General features: G+C 38.1%; 2 protein-coding genes across 2 annotated transcripts in view; one reads left to right on the top strand and one right to left on the bottom strand.

Moving 5' to 3' along the window:
• LOC145460697 (cation channel sperm-associated protein 2-like) overlaps positions 1–27,372 on the bottom strand; it is a 260,280-nt gene that overhangs the window by 162,639 nt on the left and 70,269 nt on the right. The window lies entirely within an intron of this gene.
• LOC145460277 (uncharacterized) lies at positions 84–27,362 on the top strand. Its single transcript, XM_081445034.1, has 40 exons — positions 84–489; positions 2,518–2,889; positions 3,187–3,491; positions 3,853–3,910; positions 7,254–7,357; positions 7,940–8,032; positions 8,767–8,898; positions 9,536–9,628; positions 10,179–10,239; positions 10,451–10,805; positions 12,256–12,643; positions 12,909–13,147; positions 13,736–13,866; positions 13,957–14,249; positions 14,624–14,740; positions 15,228–15,335; positions 15,543–15,647; positions 15,813–15,950; positions 16,671–16,796; positions 17,271–17,345; positions 17,572–17,661; positions 18,019–18,105; positions 18,217–18,253; positions 18,378–18,472; positions 18,875–18,946; positions 19,568–19,669; positions 20,310–20,408; positions 20,976–21,110; positions 21,459–21,532; positions 21,766–21,855; positions 22,728–22,815; positions 22,933–22,965; positions 23,159–23,264; positions 23,537–23,628; positions 24,108–24,176; positions 24,388–24,511; positions 24,676–24,754; positions 25,116–25,194; positions 25,270–25,334; positions 26,373–27,362. The coding sequence occupies exons 1-39, from the start codon at positions 402–404 to the stop codon at positions 25,324–25,326; spliced, it is 4,989 nt and encodes a 1,662-aa protein (XP_081301160.1). The 5' UTR covers positions 84–401; the 3' UTR covers positions 25,327–25,334; positions 26,373–27,362.

Below are 27,372 nucleotides of genomic sequence, written 5' to 3' on the forward strand. Positions count from 1 at the left end.
TATTTTTCTCAACGAGTGCTGACCGATGGGTTATCGATTACCCTGCGCCTTGACGTCACGCAGTAAACATGGACACAGTTCTATAGCAACTCCGAGCCTAACATTTTCCTTCATTATCTTAACAATAGCATTGACAATAACCTCTAGGACTCAAAAAAGCTGATTACATTTTATAATTTTTTGATGGGATTCAAATATTGGTCAAATTAAGGATTTTGTTTCGTTGCCTCGCGCGAACCTGGAATTTCGATGGAATTGCATTGACCCATGATTCGTATTTTGTGACTTCCTACGGATTGTGGTTCGTATTTCACCAAGTGTTTATTTATCTTGGAGTTATTGGAATTCAGCAGTGGATGAAGCAAGAGAACTGAGGCCTCCCTTCTCACAAAGACGACAAAATGATGGCAACACGAAATCCGAAGGTCGCTCCTAAGCGAAAACCTTCGAAGCCGCAAGCAAGGGCCTCCACGTTATCCAAGGAACAAGGTGTGTATTTATTTCAGAAGTTAGTTGACATTTTGTGAATTAAACCTTTCCTTCCCGGCATGTGGTTACTGTCAAAGTGTGATCTTGTAGCTTTCTGCTCGATCATCGCAAGAATCGAATCTTAGGTTAAATTGGAACCAGTTTTATTATAGGTCCTTATTTCCTTTCGAAAGCTGTACTACGCGATTCCTGATGGAATGACCTTTGTGGTCGACTTGTGCAAGCCTTCCATGTACATGTATCTTTAATTTGCTCAGTAAGTTGCACAACTGCAGGAAATACAATGTGGTACCACAGCTGACAGGTCAATACAAGTCCATGGCTAAAATTTAGTTTTGTCATTTATCTGTAGTAAGTCCACCACACATAGCTTTTTATTAAATGGAAGATGTGTTACTAATTTTTCATGCACTTCACCATCGTTTTTTACTCTGTATATCCAAATACTACAGTCCCATTTTTCTCTACCCATGAAACCATGTGTAGTAAAGGCATCCGCAGTTGAGTGTTGATTGACCCTCGATCGCCTCTTGATTGACATCGTGATTGACACTTGATGGACATCTCGATGGATATGTATCTTGATCGATACTTGTTGACACTCGCTCAATATTTCAATCCACACCTGATCAACACTTAATGAACAGTCTGTCGATAGTTGGCCAAGTGTGGACCAACTCGTATGTATCGATGGACACTCAATGGCGTGTCTGTGAAAACTGGTCGCCTCTCAACTGACTCTTAACCCAAGATGTTGATAGAGTGTCAATTGTGTGTCAACAGAGGTATACACTGAGCGTCAATTGAGTATCGATCAAGTGTCGATCGAGGGTATCAATCAACATTTAACTGCTGATGCCTTTACTACACATGATCCAACCCGCCTTGTGAAAATAGAGCATGATCAATCAATTATTGATTGTGAGCAATCACCCTCTTGTCATAGAAGTGGTGTGTGTACATGTTTTTAGCACATGGTGGCGCTCACTGCTCCTACATACCGTGAGTGGTGGTAGCGTTCTTATATGTTCATAAATATGGGACTGAGCATTAACAAATTAAAGGGCAGTCTTAAAGACATTTTCAAAAATTAAAATGATTTTATTTGATGTCTGCACCTGATCTGAAAGAAAGTTACATTGTCATTAGTGGCTGGTTCCTGTTAGTCTACATGGTAACTATTATATTATCCCCCCTCCTCACCGTTTTGAGGAAACCCTCGCTCTTGCTTTTCTTTGGGAGGAGTTGGGGACAACTTCATGTGTATGTGCATGTACAATATTTCTTACTGTAGGCTACAGTAGAATTCAGTCTCACACCACCTTCTTCATTGGAGTTAACTACACGTAATTCTGACTAATAAGAAACAGGACTCTGGACCTTACTGCCTGCTACTTCTGTTATCCTGCCTGCTGTTACAAAGCAATTTGACATGGCTGAGCAATAAATGTTTTCAGTGATACAACTGTCTCATTTCAAGAGATGTATCTCATTTCTATTGCTCAGGCACTTCTTGTTTCTCTTAAGAAGCGTCTTTTTTTCTCTTGGGTGCACTATAAGTAAAAATGCTTTGCCTTCTGGTGATATTCAAAACAGAGTTGCTTATAGCAGGTTTGTTTTAAATATCATTATCAAAGGTTGATTTACATGTTTCTTGTAGCCTGTACCAAATGTATAAAATCTTTCCATGATTCTTTATATCTTTTGATAATTATGTGAATTGAATTAGAACTTGATCAAACTTTTGGTTGACACCTTGGGTGCCATTGATTTGGCAATGAATTGTAGAGCAGAAATCTTTGAAACATACTCACCTTCTTGAGAGAGTGTGTGCAGTGATTTTTTAAGAGAAATGAGATGCTTCTTGAGAGACACAAGATCTAGATATGTCTTGATAGAAATAAGACAAGAGGTGGTAACTTGTGGTATTGTATTGTTTTTTAATGGAGTTATTCTCTGTTTTATCAAGTGATACAAAAATTTTACTGTACTACAGTACTGTAACAAAGTTTTCTTTGAATATATCAGCATGGACAGATACAGATGACACAGAGGGAACTAAGGAATCTGGAGAGTCTTCAGATCAAACCAAAGACACAACTCCAGGAGAACTACAGAAAGGAAGCTTGATATCTGTCAGGGAAGCAGATGAAGCTAACAAGGGCGATGAGGCTGAGGATGAAATTAATCAGTCAGAAATGAATGGTGTTCATGAGGCGCCGCAGACAACTGACACAGAGGTTCCTCAAACAACGGACACTGAAGGAGTAAATGGAACTGAGACAGATTCTCTTGGAAGTATGGAAAGCGGTGCAAGACGGAGAGTTAAAAGAAATGCAGTTGTACCTACAGATGGTGAAGACAGTGGTCGGCAAACCCCTGATGTTGAATCTAGAAAAGGTACTGTCAAATGTTAATTAATAAGTTATTATTTTAATGCACGTAATATTGAAGATTACGGGACTGAAGGTAACTATTTTTGTTTCCATACGAATTCAACATAGTTTACATCAATCCAACAGCATTTAGGTTTCTTATGAGAATAGAGAGTCTGATCATACAAATGACATCTGTTGCACTTTCTTGTATGACTTCCAATATACATATTGAATTTGCTAATTATGATTTTGATAGAAATCAGCATCATTTTCAGCATGTAATCGCATAATATTAATTAAACCTTTCAATTATCCTAAGATGCATGGAGTATTGCTGAAACTGATGCTGATGTTGAATCCAATGCTGCTTCAAGCCGACCAAGCTCAGCTCACCACAGGGCAAGACAGCGTCCTGCTACTGCAGTGGCAAGACAACCAATCCCTGTTGCATCTGTAGAGAGACCAATGACAGCACCACCCATTGATTACCGTTCTCCAGCGAGACCTGGGACAAGTGGAAGCTCACGACCTAAATCAACAGGTTCCCGCCCAAGATCAAGAGCTGAAGAAGGACTAAATCGCCCTGCATCCTCAACTTCAGGAGCATTGGCAATAACTGATGGGGTGAGTTCTGTTAATTGTTTCAGTAAATACAGTAGATGTCTTTGAGGTGTTGGACTGTGGTTTACTTGGACACAAAGATTTGCCTAGAGAAATTAGTATGAACTTGAGGAACTCTCGAACCAAAGCTGTTTGCAGTACCAAAATCATTAGCCCTGGCCTCTGTGTTTCCCTCTTAAAATTTTCTCAAGACCCGTAGAATCTGAGAATATTTGTAGAAGTGCAAATTAAATTAAATAATGAGAATTTTATTTAAATGTATTAAAAGTTTTTAAGGCCATAGGTTTTTGTAACCACACATGCACACAGGCAAAGTTTTTAGGTTATTTTATAAGTCTTTAATTTTGTAATGTCTTGATTACAGGGAATTATGGCCTGGGAAGAACCATCGCCAGATTCTAGTGAAGGGATTAGAGACAGAGGTGAGCTGAGGACTTGAAATTAGATTAAGGTGTTTCTGTGGAACTTCTTCATATACATGTACCTGTAATAATGTGTATTTTTATTAATGTATTGAGCATAGGTTTGGTAGGTCACATGAACATGTACATGTATCACTTGAAGTTAAAACTGTTAGTTGATCATAGCAAGAACATGTGAGGCAAACAGACAATCAACTATAACAGGGTGTAGAACATTGCATGGTTGGTCTTCAAACTGTTACCTTAAATAAAGGACAAGTTATATAATGAATGTTTGATGGCTCAAGTCAAACTAGGCTTGAATAACTTATTATAACTGTTGTTTGTAACCTCTGGCTGTGACCGATAAGTGAAGAAGCTAGTCATAAAAGGGGATAAGTGACGATTTTGGTTGCTTTTCTTTTTTCTTGCTCCAAATTAGCCGAAGTTTTGCATGTGGTCTTCAATGTAATAGAAAAATGTGGTTCTGTATTTTTGTCATTGGTTTTTGCTTTGTTTTTGAGTTAAAACGTAGGCAAAAAACTTGGCTTTTCCTAGCCATGTCTTTAGGAGTTTATTTGTTGAACAGCAAACAGGCAGACTGTTTATAGTGTATGAAGTCAAAACCAAATCCCACAGCATATAGAGCGGAAATCTGGGAACGGATTGTTTACACCGGTTATTGTGACGTGAACACAACACGTGAATCGATCGAGCGTCAAACGAAATGCCATCAAACAAAAAAGAGATGTGCCGCATTAGAGCTCTGTCAACTAATATCTTAAGCATTGTTTTAAAGTACCTTGTGTGCCTACCTGGTGGTTGAGAGGCATCATAAAGCCTCGATAAACCCGTAAGTCATCAGCACGTTTTAAAGAATCAAAATGTGTTCTGAAACTTCGAAGGCAGCTGATATACCGTAATCGTGTTATCGGTGTTCGAAGTCAGATCGAGCCAGGTAGCAAAGTCCAAGAGCAGTTCTTGCCCAAGAAAAATACCCTCTGGTGAGTTGTGGCCCATTTGCCAAGCATTGCTAGCATCAAAGTTTGGAAAGCGAGAACTGGTTTTAGACTTATAAAATTTGTCTTGTATCGACCGCCATGTCTTCCCGCGCACGAGGTGTAAAGACCCTTCCCGGCATGCATTGCGATTACGTTCTGCGGATGTTTCTCGAACTGGTAACTAGATTTAAACATAATAATGGCCAGCAAGTGGCGATCGATTGTAACAGATCTGTGATCCAGTTTGCGTTGATTTTATTTCAAATCGGCATGATTTGTAGTGTTTTGAGCTTCTGGGATCAGGGGACATGTAGATGTATGGAGACCCGTACGTTGCGCAGAAGGGTTAATCTGTTAATCTGTCAGCCCTATTTATAGAGCGTTTTCAGGTGGAGTCATCAAATTCTTAAATCCAAAACTAAACAGCCGCCAAAGTTGTTATCCTCATCAGGCATAAGAGGTACCAGCGCATTTTGAACTTGGAAGTTATGGCGGTGCGTGACATCAAGCTACGATTGGGTTTGTCGAAAACTATGTTTTATCTCGTGATTTTTTAGCCATTGAAGACGTTGCCGTATTTGAAAAAGTGTTTATTGAAATGTTTATTTGTTTCATTTTATTTTTATTTACACCTTTTTTTGACCTGAAATCAGCATTTTTGAGCTTATATGTTGCGTGAAATTACCATTTTCAGGAGCTCATCATGGGCTCCTACCATTTTGCTGTTTTCTAAGTGAAACCAACATCCTTGCCGTCACGCGTTAACGTCAAATTAACATTTTAACCTATTTAGACCTAAAATCAACATCATCGAGCTTATGCGCTGCGTAAAATTGACATTTTGCTGGTTTCTAAGTGAAACCAACATCCTTGCCGTCACGCGTCAACGTGAAATCAACATTTAAACCTTTTTTGACCTAAAAGCAACATTTTTGAGCTTATACGTTGCGTGGAATTGACATTTTGCTGGTTTCTAAGAGAAATCAACCTCCTTGCCGTCACGCGTTAACGCGAAATCAACATTTTAACCTATTTAGACCTGAAATCAACATCATTGAGCTTATGCGCTGCGTGAAATTGACATTTTGCTGGTTTCTAAGTGAAACCAACATCCTTGCCGACACGCGTTAACGTGAAATCAACATTTTAACCTTTTTTGACCTAAAATCAACATTTTTGAGCTTATACGTTGCGTGGAATTGACATTTTGCTGGTTTCTAAGAGAAATCAACCTCCTTGCCGTCACCTGTTAGCGTGAAATCAACATTTTAACCTACTTAGACCTGAAATCAACATCATTGAGCTTATGCGCTGCGTAAAATTGACATTTTGCTGGTTTCTAAGAGAAATCAACCTCCTTGCCGTCACGCGTTAACGTGAAATCAACATTTTAACCTATTTAGACCTGAAATCAACATCATTGAGCTTATGCGTTGCGTGAAATTGACATTTTGCTGGTCTCTAAGTGAAACCAACATCCTTGTCGTCACGCATTAACGCGAAATCAACGTTTTAACCTATTTAGACCTGAAATCAACATCATTGAGCTCATGCGCTGCGTGAAATTGACATTTTGCTGGTTTCTAAGTGAAACCAACAACCTTGCCGTCACGCATTAACGTGAAATCAACATTTAAACCTTTTTTGACCTAAAATCAACATTTTTGGGCTTATACGTTGCGTGAAATTGACATTTTGCTGCTTTCTAAGTGAGATCAAAGTCCCTACGGTCGCGGCGGGCCGATCCTTTGTTATGATAAACCGAGGTGAGACTTCGACTTATAACAAAGGCTTGGCTTGGTTATTATAACAAAGGATCGGCTCTGTTTATCATAACAAAGGCCCGGCTTCGTTTATTTGCAGCCTCGGCGGGAAAAGGGCGTCAGGTATTTTAATCAAAAGTGAACTTTGTCGAAAACGCTCCAAATTTCGCATAGAGTTTTGTTTAGGTATGTTTAGCAATGTCCCGTAGTTTTTGCGTTAAACCTTGCTTCGTTTTCAGGATATTGCGTATGCAAAAAAACCACTCGGTTTTCCTAGCGGCATCTTTATAAAGCGAAGCAAAAACCAGCGGCAAAAATACAGGAACACACTTTTCTATTACATTGAAGACCACATGCAAAAATTCAGCTAATTTGGAGCAAGAAAAAAGAAAAGCAACCAAAATCGTCACTTATCCCCTTTTATGACTAGCTTCTTCAAGTGTTTCTATGATGAACCTTTTTAATGACTTGCAAATAAATGCCTCAAAAATATTTATTTAAAATTTTTTGAAACTTAGTCTACAATTTCAGACCACCTGCAGGCCAAAAATGTCCCATTTTAGCCACTTTGCTGATGCAATAAGTTTTTACTTTTTGCAGAAAGCTCCTCAAGTCGAAGCAGTGATCTTCTAGCACCTCCTCAGTTACAAGGAGAACAGAATGCTTATATTCCTTACATCTATGCAAAAGACTGTATTCAAAGGGTAGGTTGCATGTACATTCTTCAGCTGTATTTAAATACATGTAGAGCATGTTTTCTCATACAATAAAACCTGCATGATCATATTTAGTAACCTAATCTTTTAGGGCATTAGTCAAAAGAGAGTTTAAAGTCAGTCCGTTTTCCTCTGATCTTCTGCATAAGCAGAAATGTAATGCTTAAGCAAATGAGGGCATAGATTATGAATGGTGGGTTGAGGGAGGAATCTTCTCTCATAGCTTTCCATTTAGTGCTTGATCCATTGCTTTGCTTTTGCATTGAGCTAGAAAAAGGAAAATACTGCTTGCAGTGTATTACAGCAGGGGTTTCATCAAGGGCCAGACATTTGGCGCATTGACTGGCTGTGAGGATGATTTTACCAGCCTGGTTCAATTCAAAACGTTTTGCCCACCTGATAAAACCAACCAGTAATGAAACCCCTGTTACAGAACATGTAGATGAACATGGTTTTGTGTGCTTAAGATAACTAAGTGGCATGCTGGCCGCTGTTTGGCAAGGTGTTTCATCAATGTTAGCTTGTCTGCTTATACTTATACTCTTTGTGTCAATTACAAATGAATTCTAGGTAATGGATGATATGAAGAAGATGAAAAGCAGTCATGTGAAGGTTGTTGATCAGATTCAAGATCAATACAAATCACTTGAGGATGATATCCAGGTACATTAACTGTCATAGTTAGTGCAAAGCTAGTTTTTGACAGGTGAAAGTGTAGCTAGTGGGAGTTATTAAATAGCAGTTAGTTGGGGAAAAAGCACTTGCTTGGTCAGTCAGTCAGTCCGTCCATCTGTCGGTCTGTCCATCAGTCAGTCAGTCAGTCAATCAATCAATCAGTCAGTCAGTCATTAGGCTGTAAACTTTTTTGTGGTGATTCTGCCGACCAGTATAGCCCATGAGAGGGCGACATTTGCTTGACCATTGTAAGCAAAATGGCTGTCAAGGTGACAGTCTGGTCTTTGGCATTTGGAGTTCAACAAGTGCTCCCAAATTGATGGACTATTTTGTATGGTAAGGCTCTGCCCAGAAGGGGTTAATTTTTTCAAACTAGATAGATGAAAGGGTGGAGCTGTCATGACCTAAAGGATAGAGAAGGTAGGGAGAAACTGTTGTTTTTCAACAGGTATAGGAAGGTGTAGAAAAGTGATGGATTAGGTACATAGGTATGTGAACGAAGTTCATGTACCATTTTCTAAGATAGGTTTGTGTATATGAGAGGGTTACTACTTCAGTCTCTAGTAAAATGTTATTTAAATCGATAAGGGTTTGGACCTCAGGGTAGAGCCAAGTTCTGGTATAAAACTGATTGTAACCATAGTGTAACAGTTATATATAGTAAGTATTAACTTCATGAATTAATTGATGAGTTACTAATAAAGAATCTGATCTCTGAACAGGCTAAATTCAACACTTTTGTTCTTAACTTACGCAATGAATACTCCAACAAAGTCACCACTTTCCGACAAGTTATAACCATTCATCGTGAGGATTCATTCCGTACTAACACTTATTGGCAAGACACAGTGAAGGTAAAGCTCTCTTGTTATTTAGAGATAAAGTTATGTGCACATACATTCCATACACCACATACAGTGTATGCGTAAATATAATAGTCATGTATTTAACACGTGAATGTTCATGGCTATGAGCTAGATGTAGTTACTGGCAATAGCTGTTCATTCTGTAGCAATTTTTAGATTGTAACAGCAACACATTTTGTCAGAAACCTTTGGTCAAAGATGTTCAAATTATTGTTAGTAGTTGTTTTCCATAAATAAGTAGACTGTATCGATAAGAATGGGAAATTGTTGCTATTGAGAAATCTTAGAAAACAAGCAAATCAGAAACAATGAAAACAAAGAAGTGTCAATTTAACAACATTAGGATGCAAAAAACACTGTAATGCAATACTTGTGAAGTGCCTGAAGTGCCTGGCTGGTACTCATTTATAATACACCTGGGAGAAGAAAGTCACCATGAGAATACAGAGTCTTACCCAGGAACACTTGACAATATTACCTGGGATAGTACTCCAGCTTGAACTTCTCTATCGAGAGTCTATTGTATCAACTGTTAATTACATTACCTCATTTCCCTTGATCACATAACTTGATGTTGATCTGACTAGTAGGCTAAAATAGTTATGTGCAATTTCAATATTTTCAGAGCCTCCAAAACAAGAACCAGGTTCTGCTAAATGAAAAGCGACAACTTCTTATTAAAAACAGGGAAGAATTTGCCAAGCTTGAACAAGACAAGGTAAGTGCTTCCTTCATTTGAACTTTTTGGTATCCACTTTTATGTTATAAATTTTGACACAAGAAATGATGTTGAAGGCTCAGTTGCCAAGATTACTTGATGTAAAGACACTCGCGCTCACTTGGGCTCACGGTTGGCTCAGGTAACGCTACAACTCAATAGTTGTTGATCAATTTCTCACACTTTTGACTCAAAAATGTCTTTTAATGTATGCAGCTACAGTACCATTCAATATCATTAAACCCCTTATCTCATTTCTTGCAAGACATGTCTGGTCTCTGAGCTCTCAAGATGGTTCTCATTTCTCTTGAGATGCAACTAGTTTCTGTCTAGAGTCATTGAAGTGTTTAGTATTGAATATATTACTCCAAGAAGCTAGTACATCTCAAAGACAACACTGCTACATGTATGTATCAACAAGAAGTCATCACCATTGAGAGTTGGCCAAGTGTGATCAGGACATCATGAAATGAATAGGCACAAAATTTGAGAGAACTGAAAAATTTAGTTTGTTAGTGAGTATTTTTCCAATCTGTCACTGACGTTGCAGGTAACAGCCGTGAGAGATTTAACCAGGATGCTGGATGAACGACATGCTAAATACACCTTGTGTAAGTCATATTTGATATATTGCAGTCTTCATAACATTATGTGATAAACACTAGACATCTACCAACATGTATTTTACAAATAATTAAATTGTCACAATTATATCAAATAAGAATTTTAGTTAATGCATATTGTGTTGTTTATTTTGTTTATATTTTGTTATATTAATTTTGTGTAATAATATTAATGTAATTAAAATCTGCTTGGTTGCAGTGTTGGCAGATTTTAAAGGTGAACAAGAAAAAGTGAGAGAACTTGAGGAAAAGTTGAAAGCTTTAGAGAAACAAGGTTTGAAACAACAGGAACAGAATCAAACTTCCCATGAAGAAGAAATCCGAGCGTTAAAAGCAAAACATGAAGAGGAAGTTAATGAGTTAAAACAACAGTTAGAACTTGTTGAAAAAGAAAAACAGGAGAAAGATGAAGTACATCAGAAGGAGTTAAAAGAAAAAGAAGAAGAGGAAACAAAGAAAATAAATGAGTTAACAGAGAAACACACAAGTGAAGTAAATACACTGAAGGCTGAAATTCAGAAACTTCAAGAAGAGATTGATGCTCTAAAGGCAGGGTAAGTTTATATGTTGTTTTGCAACCTTCAATCTACAGGAACCTGGCCTCAAGAGTCCTCATGGGCCCGATGAGGATGAGTGAGTGAGTGAATCTACAGGAACAGTTTTTCAAAAAGTATGAATTTCTAGCTGACATCAATCATTTCATTAGAAAGCTATCAAAATGATGAAGTGTTCAAAATTCATTCTGTTAAACATGCACATGAATCCCGTGTGGGGGGTACTCTCAGAAAAATCGGGTGGTGGTGAGCGGCCCGTTTCCCAAAACCCTTACCCTATTTATGACCAAAATCGGTGATTTTCCCTACCCTATTTATGACCTGACCAAAAATATGATACCCTATATATGACCGTTGAGGCTGGCAAAGTTGTCCTAAACATAGTCTATGAAGGGCTTTTGTTGATGGTCTTATCATTATAGATGAAAAAAGTAGCTTTTTCTAGTAAAAACATACCCAATTCAAGACAGGAGTGCAATAACAATACCCTATTTATGACCAAAATGGCCAAAATCGATGCCTTATATATGACCAAAATGGCTGGAAAACCATACCCTTTTGGGGCCACACATACCTATGTAGCCCATACATTATAAGGGAGTACCCCTAGCCTGCGAGCAGGCTCACATTGGAGAAGCCGTGAGACGAGAAAGGGAGCCTGCTCTGATCTCTGCATATTTTTCATTTCCACCCCGGAAAACCGCAGAAAAAATAAGCCAACTAATTTTCACCAGAAGTATGAACTTTGGCAGCTCAGATTTCACTGGAAAATTGTAAATCTTGATTCATTTTAAACCTCCTTCCAAGTGTTATTTCCTGCTCGCTCTATAATTTGAAATTTAACCAGAAATAGACTGGAACTTTGTTAAAACACCAGTAATGTGCACACTCAACTCTTCCTCTGACTCCAAATTTATTATTGTGAGAATGTGCAGTAAATTACTGACTCCATGGGGCTCTTATTGCTCCTCATCAAACATAATAGATTGACAGTTTTCTCACCTTTCCCACTTTTCGGCCAATGGTATTTTACTTCGCTCAGGCAAAGCAGAAATGAAAAAATTACAGAGATCAAGGCAGGCTCACTTTCTTGGCACCTCTTCACCAGACTCCTTCCCGCTGGATCGCTAAAAGCTTTTTATCGCTCGAGTGCTTGACTCAAAGGTGAGCCTGCTCACAGGCTAGAGTACCCCCTGGGACATGAATACACTGTTTCACCATTTTTGTCCAATTAACTTTATATAGATATATGATGTCATCTGTATTTTTAGGTGGCTGGTTGAAATAAGTTGTTGACCCTGTGCTCTTTTGAACAACTTGTTAATCAATCAAAAAATGTTTTTTCAAACTCAACAATTTTTATCTTGGTACTGAGACCTTATAAATGAATTATTTTTCATGATGTGCAAGTAATTTTTTGATCTTGAGATTTTGGGTTTGTTTTTAACAGTGGAGCAACGGTTGGAACGACTACTGTGATAACAACAACGGCAGTAACATCAGAAGCTGCTGAACCACAGACAACACTAATACCAAAAGAAGAGAGACAAGAAGAGGTGAAAGAACAACCAGAAGTAGTGGTTACAGAGCAAGTTGCTCCAGTAGCTGCTACTGCTGGTGCTGCTACTGTCACAGTGTTGGACAATGCTGAAAAGGAGCGGCTTACCCAAGAGATTGCAAAACTTCAAGAAGAGATAGAAAAGAACAAAGCAGAAGCAGCCAAGAATAAAGAGGAACTTGAGAAAGAAAAAGAAAGGATCTTGAATCTGGAAGAGGAAGTCAGCCATCTTGGCAAGGAAAAAACAAGATTTGAAAAACAAGCAACAGACAATAAACAGGTTTTTGTTAGACATACATTGTACACTGCAGAGACCTAAATAACTACAATCACTCAAACTATTAGATAAACAAGGCTGCTACTCATTTAGCTCTGAAAAAGCTACCTGCTTGATTATAGTTTGTGCAACCAAAAAAATTGACTTGATTGCTCATTAAACAGGCATTTAGTTGGCATACAATGTATTTGAATCTCAAGCATCACCTTTATGTTAGAAAGAAACACGAAGGGCAAATGCTATCAATAATGTGTTTTTTACACACCAGGAGCTTCGTGAAACCAGACAGCAATGCACAGCTCTGCGAGAGCAGCTTCAGGGCTTGCTGGCTGCCACAGCAGCAGCAGGGCAGGTGGACGATAAAGAAACTGAGGGGAAGCTGAAAGCTGCTGAGGATGAGAAGCAGGCTTTAGTGGATGAACAAAACAAGATGAAAGAAGAGTTTGAGAAGTGGAAAGAACAATATCGACAAGATCATGAAGGGGAGGAACCAACTGAAGACGACAGGTTTGTGATGCTTGTTAATACTGTAACTTTATTGAATTCGATCTTGCAAGCGACATTAGACTGTAAACCATGATGAATACACTTGGACATTACATATAGCTTGATGCCAGTGGCTATAGAGACAAGAATATGTTACTTTATAGTTTAGCAACTCTGTCTAGTATATAGGTTGGTAGGTACCATGCTACATGCTACAGCGAAACCAGGTTCATCACTTAGAGTTTACCAGATGTAATGTTTCTTAGTTATTTAGTTTGTGATATCAGCAATGTTTTTTTGCACATGTACATTAAGCTCTCTATTTGACCACATAAAAATGGCAACTGTATCAAATGAGTTGAGAAGTAAAGGAAGCAGTATAGAATGATATTATTAACAAATTATCAGACTGTACAAGTCATGTAGTTGTGACCACTCTCAATGCAAACTGTAGTTTGGCTGATGTGATTGGAGAACAATCTTATTGACTCTGCCAAGTGTTATAACAACTCTATAATAGTATTGTGTTTTCAAGCTGGTGAATAGGATCGATTTGGTACTCAGACCTTCATCTCTGTTGCAACTAACATTTGCTTGTTTGTGGTTTAGGAGTGAGGAAGTCCAAGCCATGATTGAGAAACTAAAGCAGGAGGAAGAGAAACTTAAAAAAGCTGAAAATACAATTGCCGTTATGACAATGCTGAAGGAAGGCACTGTTCCTGAAACTGTTTCCACTGCAGGTGAGCACTGACTTGTACTGCGGTGTTGCAAACATATGTTTTATCAGAAAACCATGAAGCTTGCTTCATTTGTTTGCCACTTATTTTTAGGCATTGCTGATAGCAGTAGTAGGGTCGAAGAACTTGAAGAGAGAATCAGCCAGCTTGAGGCAGCTAGAGATGAACTGGAAGTATCAGTTGAGAAGTTAACAAAAGAAAAAGAAGCTCTGGAAGAGAAGGTCTCTGAACATGAGGGAAAAAACAAGGGGCTGACAGAGAAGAATGCAGAGCTAGAAGAGAAGGTTAAAGACCTGGAGAAGGAGGTTGAGGAGCTGAGAAATGAGATTGGAGATGCGGTTCCTGTGGTGTCTTCTTCTTTTTCTAGTGATGGACAAGATGTAGAGGTATGGAGAAGATTTAACCTCATAAGTCTCAGACTTGGTATAGAAATTCTCCCTACTGGATGGCATACATTTCTTGTAATGGTAGTTCTGGGAATTTGGTTTTGCATCAAGACAGTATCCCCAAGTTGATTGCACTGTTTATTCTTATCACCTGTTTGACAATGTTGATTTTGAAAGGAGAAATAAGGTCTTTTTTATGAAATTTATAAAATAATAGTGAAGAGCCTAGGGATACTGAGTGAAAAGCTTTTTACACCATGATCAGATGGCAGATCAAATCACAAGCAGCTAGTTAATGTTACAGGGTCCAGTTTACCCATCTTAAATCTTATTGGTTTTATGTCACAACACAGTAACATGTATTTATACTTCAGGGAATGTCAAGCAAGCTTGTTGAATTAGAAGAAGAATTGGCAAAAGCAACTAGTGACTTAGAGCAAGAAAAAGCTACAACATCAGCTCAAATAGAAGAGATTGAGGCACTCAAGAAGGTTTGTAATACTATTTATACTTGTAGAACAGATTTTTTTTATTACATGGTGTAGTTACATTGACAATGATATTTATGGTAAGCTGGCAGTGGCATCATCAAGTGTGATTATTTCACTGTTGGAGTTTTCTGAATTTTGGTGGTGGAGTCTCTCAGAATACATGTAGGAAAGCTCAAATCAATTTTCAAAACGGTCTTGCTTTGATTTAGCAAATTTTAGATCTCATCAATTTTTGACCACTGTATTGGAAGGAATATCGATCTCTGAACCTTAAACTGTTTAGGGCTTGACTTTGTCTAGATTAACTGCCAGGCAATACTATGAGGTAGCAAGTGAATGTAACATCATAGACTAGAACATACTGTACTTGGCTAAAGGACTAAGTAACTTTGTGCCTGTAAGAGACATAGTCATATGATTGTATTTCTGTGTAGTAGTATAGTTTTGTTTTTAGCTTTAGGATGCTCAGCATTACGATTTTTTTTAGGAGCTGGCAAGTTTAAAAGAAGGGTCTTCTGGTGAAGTGGATGAATTAAGAGTACAGCTAGCATCCACAAAGGAAATTTTAGAAGCTGACATGAAACAAAAAGAAGAAGTATGTAGTACTTTAACTATATTTATACATGTAGCTGGTGGTTTTAATGTAAAAGAACTTAAACTTTTTATTTTATAACAACAGGGTCTATTTGGCATGTGTCTCTTTCAGTACTTATCCAGATTTGAATTTAGTCCTGGTGTGCAATTCTGCTTTGTTAAAATCAATGTTTGCTGATGTTTAATACTTGTGATTTATTTTACCTAGGCTCTTGCAGAGGCAAAGAAGAGAATTGAAGAACTAGAGAGGAAGCTCTTAGAAAATGTTCCCATTGACACGGCCAAAGAAATTGGTGCTTATCAGGAGAAAATGGTAAGTGTACAATTTTTGTTACTTTAAGGTTTGACTAATAAAACAGACTCAGTGATCAACATTAGTGTAACCTATGCTAATGGCAAAGGCAGACACTTCCACTGGTACTGGTAATTTTGTGTTCAATAACTAAGACTTGCCTTAAATATTCTTTCAATTGGTAAGGCTGTTCTTGAAAAGGACAAAGAAAAAGCTGTGAAGGAAAGTGTGACACTCAAGGCATCAGTGACAACCCTAACAGCTAAAGTGGAAACATTGAACAAGAATATTGCACAACAGAAAGAGACAGAAAAGCAGTTGCAGGTCAGTAAAACTGTAACATTTGCTGCTTCTTGAATCACTTTAATGCAAGCAGTGCACTTACTACCACAATGTTTAAAATTCTGTCAGTCTCTTCCCTGTTGTTTAGTAAAATCTTACTGTTTGTACTACTGGTAAACCTACTCTGCAGTTACCAGCTGAATGGATTAGGTTGACAAAACAACTTATTCAACTTATTTGCTTTCATTACACAAAACTGAATGACTGGTTTCCTAACTCTAATTAATGTAGTGTATTAGCTGACTGACTGACTGACTGACTGAATGACAAATCGACTGACCATTGAACAGATGGAACGAGCTAACTAGGAATTAAGCAATTGAACAAGCAGGCAAACAAGCAGCTAGAAAGTGACCATTTGATCATCTGATGAACTGACTGAGTGACCCACATACTGAGCAACTGACCCACCGTCTTACCCACTGAGGGACCACACTTGTGGAGTGACCTGCTGACAAAATGCCCCACCCACCAACCATTCAGAAAGAAAATGATCAAGTTACTGACTAACTAAGTGATTGTTTGAGTGACTGATTGACTGACTGAATGACTTAGCATAATACTGGTAGTGACATGTACTTGGACTGCATAAAATTGTTCTGGTAAATTTGATAAAAAGCAAAATCATAATAAGCACTTCTGTACTTCATCTTACTATGTCTTGTAATTCAAGTAATCCCCTCTTCCCTATATTTGCAACAGGATGCAAACAAAAAGATACGTGCTGACAGGGTAAAAGAACTGAAGGATGCCAAAGACCAGGCTGAAGCAAAATCCAAGAAACAAATAGACGAAAACAACAAGAAAATACAAGCTCTTCAGAAGAGGGTTTGTGACAAAAGTTTATAATGTTAAAATGTTAAATGAACTATTTCACTTCTTAGCTCACAATTCAAATTTCCCTTGCTGATTGCGATATATTTTACTGAACATAAATTTGTTCTGAGAATTTGTTGGCAGAGCAAGACAGAATTTATTCTTTATTTTCATCACCTGTCTTCCTGATATTGTATTGATATTGTAAAGAGAAATTAGATCTTAATAACTAATCACTCTAAGGGGTGTTTCTTTATAGAATTGAAAAATGCTTCTACCCTTTGTTCTGCTAGTTTACTAATTGGTTATGATTATTAAAAGCTGTGCCATTCTCAAAAGCCCAGATTCTGCATTTTGTCTTTTCACTTACAATATTGTTTACTTTCCAGTGGCATTGCCAATTTTCTTGTTTAGTATTTTTTTCATATATTTATTGTTGGCACGCAAAAAGAGGAGTGCTGAATTGATTTCTTTTTTTTGTTGCAGATTAAAGAACTTGAAGCAGGTGCAACAAAACCTCAAGATTCAAAGATTGATACTGGTTTAGGTGCCAAAAGAAAGGTAACTTAATGCTTGACACTGTTTATGAGTTGTTTTGGTTAATTAGTAAAGGGCACATATTCTCCTTGAGAGTAGTGATTCCTGCTGTACACTGTAGTTTGTGGCAAAAAAGTCAATTTGATGTCTGTCTGTCTATAACTACCACCGTAGCAAATTTTGGCTGTTTAAGGTATGGTTGTTTTCATGTGATAGAAACAGGCAGGATTCTTTTCTTCTTTCATGAAAGGACTCAAGAGCAGCTGCTGACTTAGAAAAAGTAAACAAAGAAAAGGAGAAACTACAGGCACAAGTTGAAGCATTGAAGAAGGCTGCACATGTAAGGCGTCTGTTACACAAGCAGTAAACAAATCTTTTTGTTATTTTCTGTATCTCTTTTTTTTGCCCCCTACTTTCTTTCTGTTGTTCCCTCTCCCTGCCTTCCTTCCCTCCCTCCACTCTCTCTCCTTTCTTTCTGATGTTTGAACATAATGTTTTTCCCCAATTCGCATGCGCTGTCACTCATTTCCATTTTTTCCTTTCCATTTTTTTCCTTTCCAATGTTGTGTGCACCTATCTTATCTCTTTGCTTTCCTGTTCTTCTTTCTGTAAGTCAGTACATGCTTTGCATCTTTTCTCATCATGTAGCGTATAAAGCAGGTGTAATTCACTCTTTATCATCTGTGTTCTCTCTTAGGAGGATCACAGTAAAATCAAACAGCTTGAAAAAGATGTTAAGGAAGCTCAGTCAAAGGCCAAGCCAGCTGGTCCTTCTGCTGAAGAGGTATGTGTTGCAATTATTCTGCTTGTTTTCAAAGTTACCTTCTCCCTGTTACAACACCAGTTTTACATTGTTTCCTGACAATTACTGTGTCCCCAAATTAATTTGTAATAGAGAGCTGCTGCCAAGAAGCAGGACAAGCAACTTAAAGGTGTGTAAACTCCTTTTCTTCTTTTATCCTTGTTGCTGCATGCATGTCATGTCTTATTTTCAGGTGAACATTGAGGTACTTGTTTAAAATGGCAACCCTCAAATTGTTTTTCAATCTATTGTAGACTTGCAGAAAAACCTGGACACAGAGAAAAGGAAGTTTGAGAAAGTTAAAGAAACTCTAACTAAAACTGAAGAAGAGTTGAAAGATCTCAGGAAGGTTTGTTCTTTTTGTTTTTCCGTTTGCTAGGTAACCCTTTAAGCCAAAATGTCAGCATAGAAATTCTTCTGACAGCCCTCCATACACTTTTTATAGCAGTAATTGGGAGAATTTGTTTAAATATCAGCTAAATTATGTTTTTGCGAAAAACGTTTTATATTTCTGAACTTTTTAATTGGGGAAAGTAGTTTTTCATATTTCTTTAACCATTTGGGAGCAAAGTGTAAACCAATGGTGACTTAATTCACACTTGCTTTCCAGCACTTGGCAATATTCCATATTTTGGCTTTTATTCCTGATTGATTCTTTGTGTCATTTAATTGACAGTGATTATCAAGGTTTTAGTAATGACAGTCAGTCACTAAATTGATGTTTAACTTTCTTATAATTTATTTCCCGTAGGAACATGATGCTCTTGTAGCAGATAGCAGAAAAGACAAGGATACTCTCTCTAAATTGGAAGTGGCTGCTCAGGTAGATTGATCAATCGATCATAATTCTGGGACATTTTTTAATTTATGACTTTGACAATACCTTCAATATCAAAAACAGATTATTGAAGGTATTGTTTTAATCTTCAGTCCCAGTTCAACCCTAATATTTCCTTCCATATTCCCATAGATTTATTTTAACGTTGCTTCTGAGAATTCAGTGTTACATCAAGATAATACACCATAAAGTTCTGACAGTAAATGACGACTTGAAAGTACCAACAAAGTTTACCATTGTCTGGAAACTGCAAAATTGGGAAGATTGACTTTCATCCATTCTGTCTCCAAAATTGCTGGAATTTTTCAGTAAACAAAACTATAACAAGCGTGTTTTTTTCTACCTGTTGTTCACATTTGAAAAAAAAACTAAGTGATGCGAGACCACGACAGGGCTTGTGATGTTTCAACATTCCATTTTGTGTGCCATTTGTGTGTGTAGGTGTTCACATTTCACATGCATATACAGTTCATGTTCTAGCTAGCCAAAGGTCGATTTTTTTTTTCCTTTTTATCATGATTGGTTCTTGATGATTAATTGACTTGTAAGTAGTTGTTGGATGTAATATATCTGATCTTGTTGTTTTGACTTTTGTGTCGGAAACAGGAAGGCCTTGCTGCTCAAGAGAAGGTGGATGACCTGACCAAAGAAGTGAAGGCTCTTAGAGAAGAGAACAAAAGTCTTTCAGATAATTACAACAGTGAAAGAGTAAGTACCGTAGCCCGATATTTTGTTCTAGGTGCCCATTCCTACAAGGATGTCCAACCAATTAATAAGTACTTAATTTACAGAACATACTTTATGACTTTGTGTTATTATTTTATGTCAAATTAACTTATAATCATGTAAATGTTCACGAGTTTGTCAATGTAGATGTCTACAAGCGCAGAAGCTGGGAGTCGGGGCAGGGGGCGGTAGGTCATTACCCTACACTAGTTTTTGGCAATGCATGAATATAACCCTGATAAGCATATGAACATAATTTTAAAAAACTATCACGACAAAGGGTGAATCATCTTTCATACATGGTAAAATAGATAAAGGTCTGCATACGAGCCAAGTGGCCCATCAGTGGTTTCTGTACATGAAGCAACTAGGAGTATTTCTACTCCCCCCTGTATGTGATGCTAGTATATCGCAGGGCATTAAGTTTGTTGGTACTTATTTATACACCTTGCATTGTGTTCTTGTGTCCCAGAACACAATTCAATGGCTTGGGTGCGGGATCAAACCCAGACTGCTGGATCCAGAGTCCAGCATGTTAACCATTCTACACCACTGCACCTTCACAGTGATGTTGGTGACAACCAGTAAATTCATCTTTTAATCTTTTCCTCCTCTGCAATAGATTTTGCGTAAGAAGTATTACAACATGGTAGAAGATATGAAAGGCAAGATCAGGGTGTACTGCAGGGCCAGGCCTCTAAGTGGATCAGAGAAAGAAAGGGTAAGATTTGGAATGTTGTATCCAATAGTGCAGTACACTGCTAGGGATTTTGTTCTGATATGGGAAGGTCTTGGAATCGACATAATTTTAAATACTGGACTCTAAAGATGTGGGATATGTCTTAGCCGTTCATGTCACTCTACAGCTGTGAAAACCTCTTTGATTCATTGTCATTCATACAGCGTGGTTTATCGTATGCTGTGTGAGATGGTCATAAGACTTACGACTATTACTTATGTACATGAAACCCTTGTGTGTTCTTTGAAGTGAAAGCTTTTGAGCAGTACTTTCATGTGGCACTGTTTATTATGCTGTACGAGGTAGGTCTAACTTTTTAAGTCTGTTGATGAAACCCCAGTGTGTGACAATTCAAATGAAAGCTATTGAACAGGACTTTCATATGGTACTGTTTATTATGCTGTACAATGTGGTCCTTATTTTCAAATCTGTGGATGAAAACTTATTGTATGACCATTCAAATGAAAGCTACTGGGCAGTTCTTGCTTTCAAGTCTCCTTTTAGGTATTTTAAAATCAATGATTCTTTTGATCTTTTTTCTCTGTTCAGGGTAATTATTCAGTGATCAAGTCTCCAGATGAGTACACTGTTGTGGTGGAAACACCTCGTGGTCCAAAGGACTTTCAATATGATCAAGTGTTCACTCCTGATCATGGGCAGGAGAAAGTCTTTGAGGACACCAATGTAAGTACCACAGTTAGCATACAAATGTTCTGTTTGAGAGTATGATCAGTTTATCTATTCTCAATACGTGCCCAACTTTTTACTGAAAATTAGAACCAGATTTTCGCGGAAATAAAACAGCCTGGAGTAATGTTTCCCCTCTTATCTATCCCTAATCCCAGTGGTGGTTCCAGATCCGTTATGGTATGTTTCGTCTGATAATCTTACTCTTAAATAAGGACAGTTTTGCATTGGACTTTCTCGTCACATCATCAGAAAAGCGGCAAGCAAACCTGTAACTTCACTTAAGCCTCACCTGTGTTAATCACTTGTTTTTGTTTTTTGTTTGCTTTTTTTTTGCTTTCTCAGAATCTTATCCAATCAGCTGTGGATGGTTACAATGTGTGCATCTTTGCTTATGGGCAAACAGGCTCTGGCAAAACATATCCTTTAAACTGGAAAATGAACCAATGAAACTTTGCGTTTTTCGCCCCTTCCTTCGTTCTTCTCTTAATGTTATCCTACCATTCTGGAAATCTCTGGCATGTCCCCTCCTTTTTGACCATTTTCTTTCTCCGCAACAATATTTTTTACGCATTTAATGAATCGCGCAACAGCCTGCAAGTACAAACTGAAACTGGAAGGAGATATGAATTTTTTCCTTAACGTTGCTTAATTACACGATGATTGGAGACAAGGAACTGAAATCGCCCGGCATTGCTCCACGCGCTATGACAGCCATCTTTAGTTTGATGGATGAACAAAAGTGAGTTTGAATTATATTTGTAGAGTAGCTAGGCTTCACTTTATTCTGTTCACGTATGAGGTTTGCACGACGCGTGGTTCTGGCAAAACCGAGAGCACTAAACGCGGGAGGAACTAAAGTTACTCAGACGTGTGCATGGCGCGTGAAGCGGGATCACGCGCGTGAAACGTGAGCTGTTTTCTTTCTTTCTCCTGAATGCTAATGAAGAAGTATAGCGGTCCACATGGAAATTTCCTTCCATCAGTCGTAGCCTTTTTGGTATTTACGCTAACCGGTGCGTAAAAGTAATGCTTAGCTAGCGTACTAAACGTCAAGTTTTGTTTTGTCTTTTTTTTTATCACCGCAGTGTGCCTTTTATTTCTACTGAAGTTGACATGGCCTAATAAAAATAAGAGTGTTTACTATTTAGCTAAGCGCCTCCACAAACTAGACGTTTAGTTGTCGACAACTGAATGTTATCGATAACTCAAAAACGTAATATGTGAGATGAGTTGTCGACAACTTAAGACTAAATGTTTAGTTGTAGACAATTAAGCAGTTTCCCTTTTCGAAAAAGGAAACTGCTTAATTGTCCGCAACTAAATGTCCAGTCTTTGGATGCCCTTAGGCGACAAACTTTGGCTGAGAATACTTAGGAAATTGAGAATGTGAAAGGAGATGAAGGGATCTTTCGCTTTTGGCGTCGTAAAGCTTCCTCGCGTCAAAACCAATGATGTCTTAGGGAAGAACTTGCATAACAAGTGCGGTTTATTTTAGGGAAATTAAGGGGAAAAGTCTAAAACTTTAAAAACATGATTTCTTTTACCCTTGTATTCAGAAGTAGGCTCAAAGAGCTCTTTGATTCTAACTGCTGTATTTACTTCTGTTTTCAGGTCCAAATTCTCCTTTAGAGTTCACTGTTACATGTTGGAGTTGTATAATGACAGACTTATTGATTTATTGGCTCCACATGGAAAAGATGTATCCTTTTTTACATTCTAATTGTAAATGTTATGCATAAGCTGTTTTCTACTCTTTTTGTGAGTTGTTTTCACCTCCTGGATTTTTCTCAAGTGAACATTCCTTAACTTTCCTAAGCCTGCGAAACTTGACATCAAAAAAGACAAAAAGGTAATTTACCTACTATTCTTCAAATTTTCTTTTGGAGATGATCTAAATTGTAATTAAAAAGCCAAGTTGTAACTTTGGTCTTGATATATCCACGTTAAAAACTGTTGTCAGTCTTGAACCAAGAAGCTGCTTCAAAATTCAAAATGGCGGTCATTGGACCTTGCTGATATTTCGTGTCGTTGTATTGTTTCAGGGTTTCGTGTTCGTCCAGGGATCTGTAATGATGGAGGCAGCGACCAAGGATGAACTTTGGGAAATATTTGAAAAGGGCTCGGAAAACAGACACGTTGCCTCGACGAGTAAGGAAAAAAACTAATTTCCACAATGTGGCAAAAATACAGAAAGTCAATCAAGAGCTACTTATTGTCTTAATACACCATCAAATTGTTTGGAACTAAGATTAGAAGACACATGGAATTCATATTTTTTCCTTCTTTTACTAGTAAAATGAATGCTTGTCAGGCTCTCTGGGTAGCTCATCTGCCCTCAAACTAATTGGGCTGTTTTGTTTTTCTGTGCTTTGTGTATCTCATCACTATTCATAAAACCAAATGGGATTTTCTGTTTTCAGAAATGAATGCCGAGAGCTCGCGGTCTCATCTTATTCTTGGAATTGTTATCGAAAGTACCAATTTAACTTCTGGTGCCGTAGTGAAAGGCAAGGTGAGTAAGACCAATTCCAGTTAGTGTGACTCGACTGAGAGATTTTCGTTTTTGACAAAGTGGGTGCTGAAGATCTATTGTAGCTACTCTTTGATCGGTCTTAAACGAAGGAACATAGCTTAATATTGGCTAGAATTAGAGGTAAAAATCGGTTCGAAAAAATAGTCATTTTAGCGACCAACTTCTAAATTCTGCCCTCCGTAAATTCTTCTGGTCCAGCAATCACATGCAGTGTGTTCCAACCAATCAGAATGAAGGTGCCTCTTTCCGACCAATCAGGTGAAAAACCACCCTACTTACGGAACCTTTTCCGAACTTGGCAGCCGCCATATTTCCCCGCACTTGCAACCTGTGACGTTTTTTTCCCGCGCTTGTTATTGTTTATTTGTTTTTCGTTCTTTGATTAAGTGACTCCAATTGTTTGTGTGAGTTGAGATTGATTGTGGGCATGAAGACTGAAGCTTTGTGTTTTGTTTCAGATAAGTTTGGTCGATTTGGCAGGCTCTGAACGTGCTGCTAAAACTGGTGCAACCGCTGAACAACTTAAGGTGATTGAATTTACCTCGCATCCTCTCGCCTTCTTTACTGTAAATTTGATAAATGCACCGCCCATCTCTTCCGTTCACCAACCTTACCCATCCATGCTGTTTTCCGGCTTATTGCAACTCCTTTTAAGCTCATTTTGCTTTTCAACGCCGTTTGACAATCCTCCATTCGTAGCTCTTTCGGTTTATTTTGCTTGTTTCTTGTGTTTCACAGGAAGCCCAATCCATCAATAAGAGTTTGAGTGCCTTGGGAGACGTGATCTCGGCTCTGTCTAGCGAACAGCAGTTCATTCCGTACAGGAATAACAAGTTAACTATGCTTATGCAGGACTCGCTTGGTAAGAGGCCCGGTAAAATAGTTTTCGAAATGGTTGGTGTCCTTAGTGTCAGAAAATTACAATTAAAAGATCGTCCAAGTAGGCGTAAGTATTCAGTATTTTAGAATCTTGTGCTTGCGCAAAACAGGCGTTTTATTTTATGTTATACTTTGGTTTGATTTCAGGTGGTAACGCAAAAACTCTTATGTTTGTGAACATTTCACCAGCGGACTATAACACAGATGAAACCGTGACGTCGCTTACGTGAGTCGTAATATCAAAATCTGAATTCTCTTCGCTACTGCTCACTCATTTGCCACCATTCTCTCAGGAGAATTTGATTCTAAGTCAAGTATTCTGTGTTGAGAGGATGAAGTGTTTAACTTTCAATGTCTACCTTATGATATTTGTTAGCTGCTGTCAACTGTCTAAGAGGAACTTGTTTGGTAACTACCTGCAGTGCTGTGAGACAAGTTGTGCTAAGTTCTGTTTCCGTCGTGGATCTCAGTAAAGAGACTATCTACAGGCAGGATGGGCTCCTGCTACAGGCTACGTTGACCTAAAATCTACTGCTCAATTAACGACCGATGTTATTATTAACCAGTGTCTTGCTTTATCTTCACAGGTACGCGTCTCGAGTGAAACTCATCACTAACGATGCTCAGAAGAACTCGGAAAACAAAGAAATCAACAGATTAAAGGCGGTAAGTAGCTGACGTTCCCGTGAAATGTTCACTTGGGTATTTTTTCACCTAACTCCTTTTTCGCTTTTATCGTAGATTATCGCCAAGCTGAAGAAAGGAGAATCAGTGGATGATGCTGATATTGAAGAATAATCTTGCCGGTAAAATTTGTAACATAATTTTGGTTGTGGAATACCGAGAACGTGATTGGAATAACAGGAAATTCCAGATATGTCCAAGATTGAACGCTAATGAGACTCAAATTCCTTATGATAAACATCACAACGTGTCCTCATTGGTAACAAGTCACCGAAAACACACACAGTTCTGACAAACATGAAGTAATATGAAAATGTCAAATAACCCTGCCAAATATGAAATACTATTAAACAATACGTGCGTTCAATCCTGGCCATGAGTGGGAAATTCTGTACCTTATTCTGTAAAGGCCTCAATATTAGGGCCTTGCCTTATTATGAAGGGTTCGGTATTATTACAGCAGCCCCGTATCTGGGCTGGTCTATTCTAGAGAATCCCTTACAGATAGTTCATTTCAGAGATCCCATATCAAGGTCTCTCATCAGTTAACCCGTTATTGGCGTAATCTACAGTACGGCCAGCTACACTTTGACAGCTATTGTACTTTCGTCAAAACGTCACGTGATTTCTCGCCATAAGTAAGTAAGTAAGGCCCAGTTCAGACGCCGAACTTTCCATGAGCCGAACCAAATACATTGAATTAAGTACATGAAAAGTTCGGCGTTTGAATCAGTTAAGAACGGCTATTTGAATTTGGAACGGCCCAGCCGTTCTTCCCGCCTAGCTCAGCCGGAAATTTCGGCTTTGGAACGGCTTTGATTCAGACGTCGAACTTTTCATGAGCCGAATCTAATGCATAAATTATTATAACGTATTTTACAAGCAGTTTTTACTTTGCCTGAAAATCGCTGACATTTTCGATGTAATTTGGTTTAAACTAAATAAAGTTCGGCGAATTAAGTTCGACGTCTGAATCAACGGGTGTAGTTTTGATAATTTGGGTCGCTCCAAATTCGAATTAAGTTCGGCTCATGAAAAGTTCGGCGTCTGAACTGGGCCTAAGTAACTTTATTTCAACTTGGGTTGATGAACCATGTTTTCTGAAAGTTCAGGTAAATTTAATAATAAGCACTTGTATTTCTCTTTCCATTCTTCTACAGGGACTGAGGTGCGGACTCACTTTCCTTGGGAATTTCAGAACTGCTGAAGACTATCCGGAGTGCAATAGTTCTGCCCCCAAGTGGGATGAAATTAAGCGTTGATTCCTTGTTAGATATTTTCTTGGCAGGATTTTTTAATTGTAGAGACTGTAAATAGTTTTTGTACAAAACGTAGAACGTTCCAAAGATGCGCTATTTTTTTTACGAACTGTATAAAGAGTTTCATACTATTTAATATTTATTTTTTGCCGTTTATCAAGCTGACGTTATCTATCCAACGTCATAACATAAGAAGTGCTGGAAACTTTAAAGATGTCTGAAATTAGACTTCTCAAAGCGTGGAGGAAAAACAATACTGAGTTCACATGCCAACTGGAATTAACTCTAGTTTTTTCGATGCGACTCTTCAGCGACTGAAATAGTCAACTTTAATATACCAAAAGCACAGTACTCTTGATAATTTCTCAGCATTGCGCAAGTTCTAGGATTGCTAGTGTCACGCGATGGAATTTCAGTCGAATTTTGCATCAAGACTGCTGCCATCACTTCACCTTAATTCTACGTCTTTCTTAGCTAAAGCTGTTAACTGGATCACCCGATAATTGTAGTTTCAGAATGTAGTTCCAGATCAAAATCACTTGCCTAAGATAATCCTCTTTTTCCCTTATCGCGTAATTGCGTGACCATCCTAAGACAGATTCGCGCATGAAAGACTGTTTCGTAGGTTTCTGAGTCGTGTATTACTAGACTCTTATTAATGTACTAAAACTGACTAAACCATGACTTCAAATAGTATTTAAACGTGATCAAAGTGATCACGGTTCCCTTATCACCTTCATAGTTCAAATACTGATAAGCACACACCTTACTAATTAAAGGTTAGAATTTACCGGCATGTTAAGTGATTAAAGCATCTCGGAAATATTTATTAATGCGAAAGGTATGTAACTCACACGTACGCTAACATGCCAATAAATCTGATATTTTGATTAGCTCTCCG

Source organism: Orbicella franksi, chromosome 1, assembly GCF_964199315.1.
Source record: "Orbicella franksi chromosome 1, jaOrbFran1.1, whole genome shotgun sequence".
Classification (NCBI taxonomy): domain Eukaryota; kingdom Metazoa; phylum Cnidaria; class Anthozoa; order Scleractinia; family Merulinidae; genus Orbicella; species Orbicella franksi.

Coding starts and splice junctions, on each gene's coding strand:
- LOC145460277 (XM_081445034.1), top strand. CDS start 402: ATGATGGCAACACGAAATCCGAAGGTCGCTCCTAAGCGAAAACCTTCG. Junction 14,741..15,227: donor AGATTGAGGCACTCAAGAAG/GTTTGTAATACT, acceptor GATTTTTTTTAG/GAGCTGGCAAGTTTAAAAGA. Junction 23,629..24,107: donor GTGCCGTAGTGAAAGGCAAG/GTGAGTAAGACC, acceptor GTTTTGTTTCAG/ATAAGTTTGGTCGATTTGGC.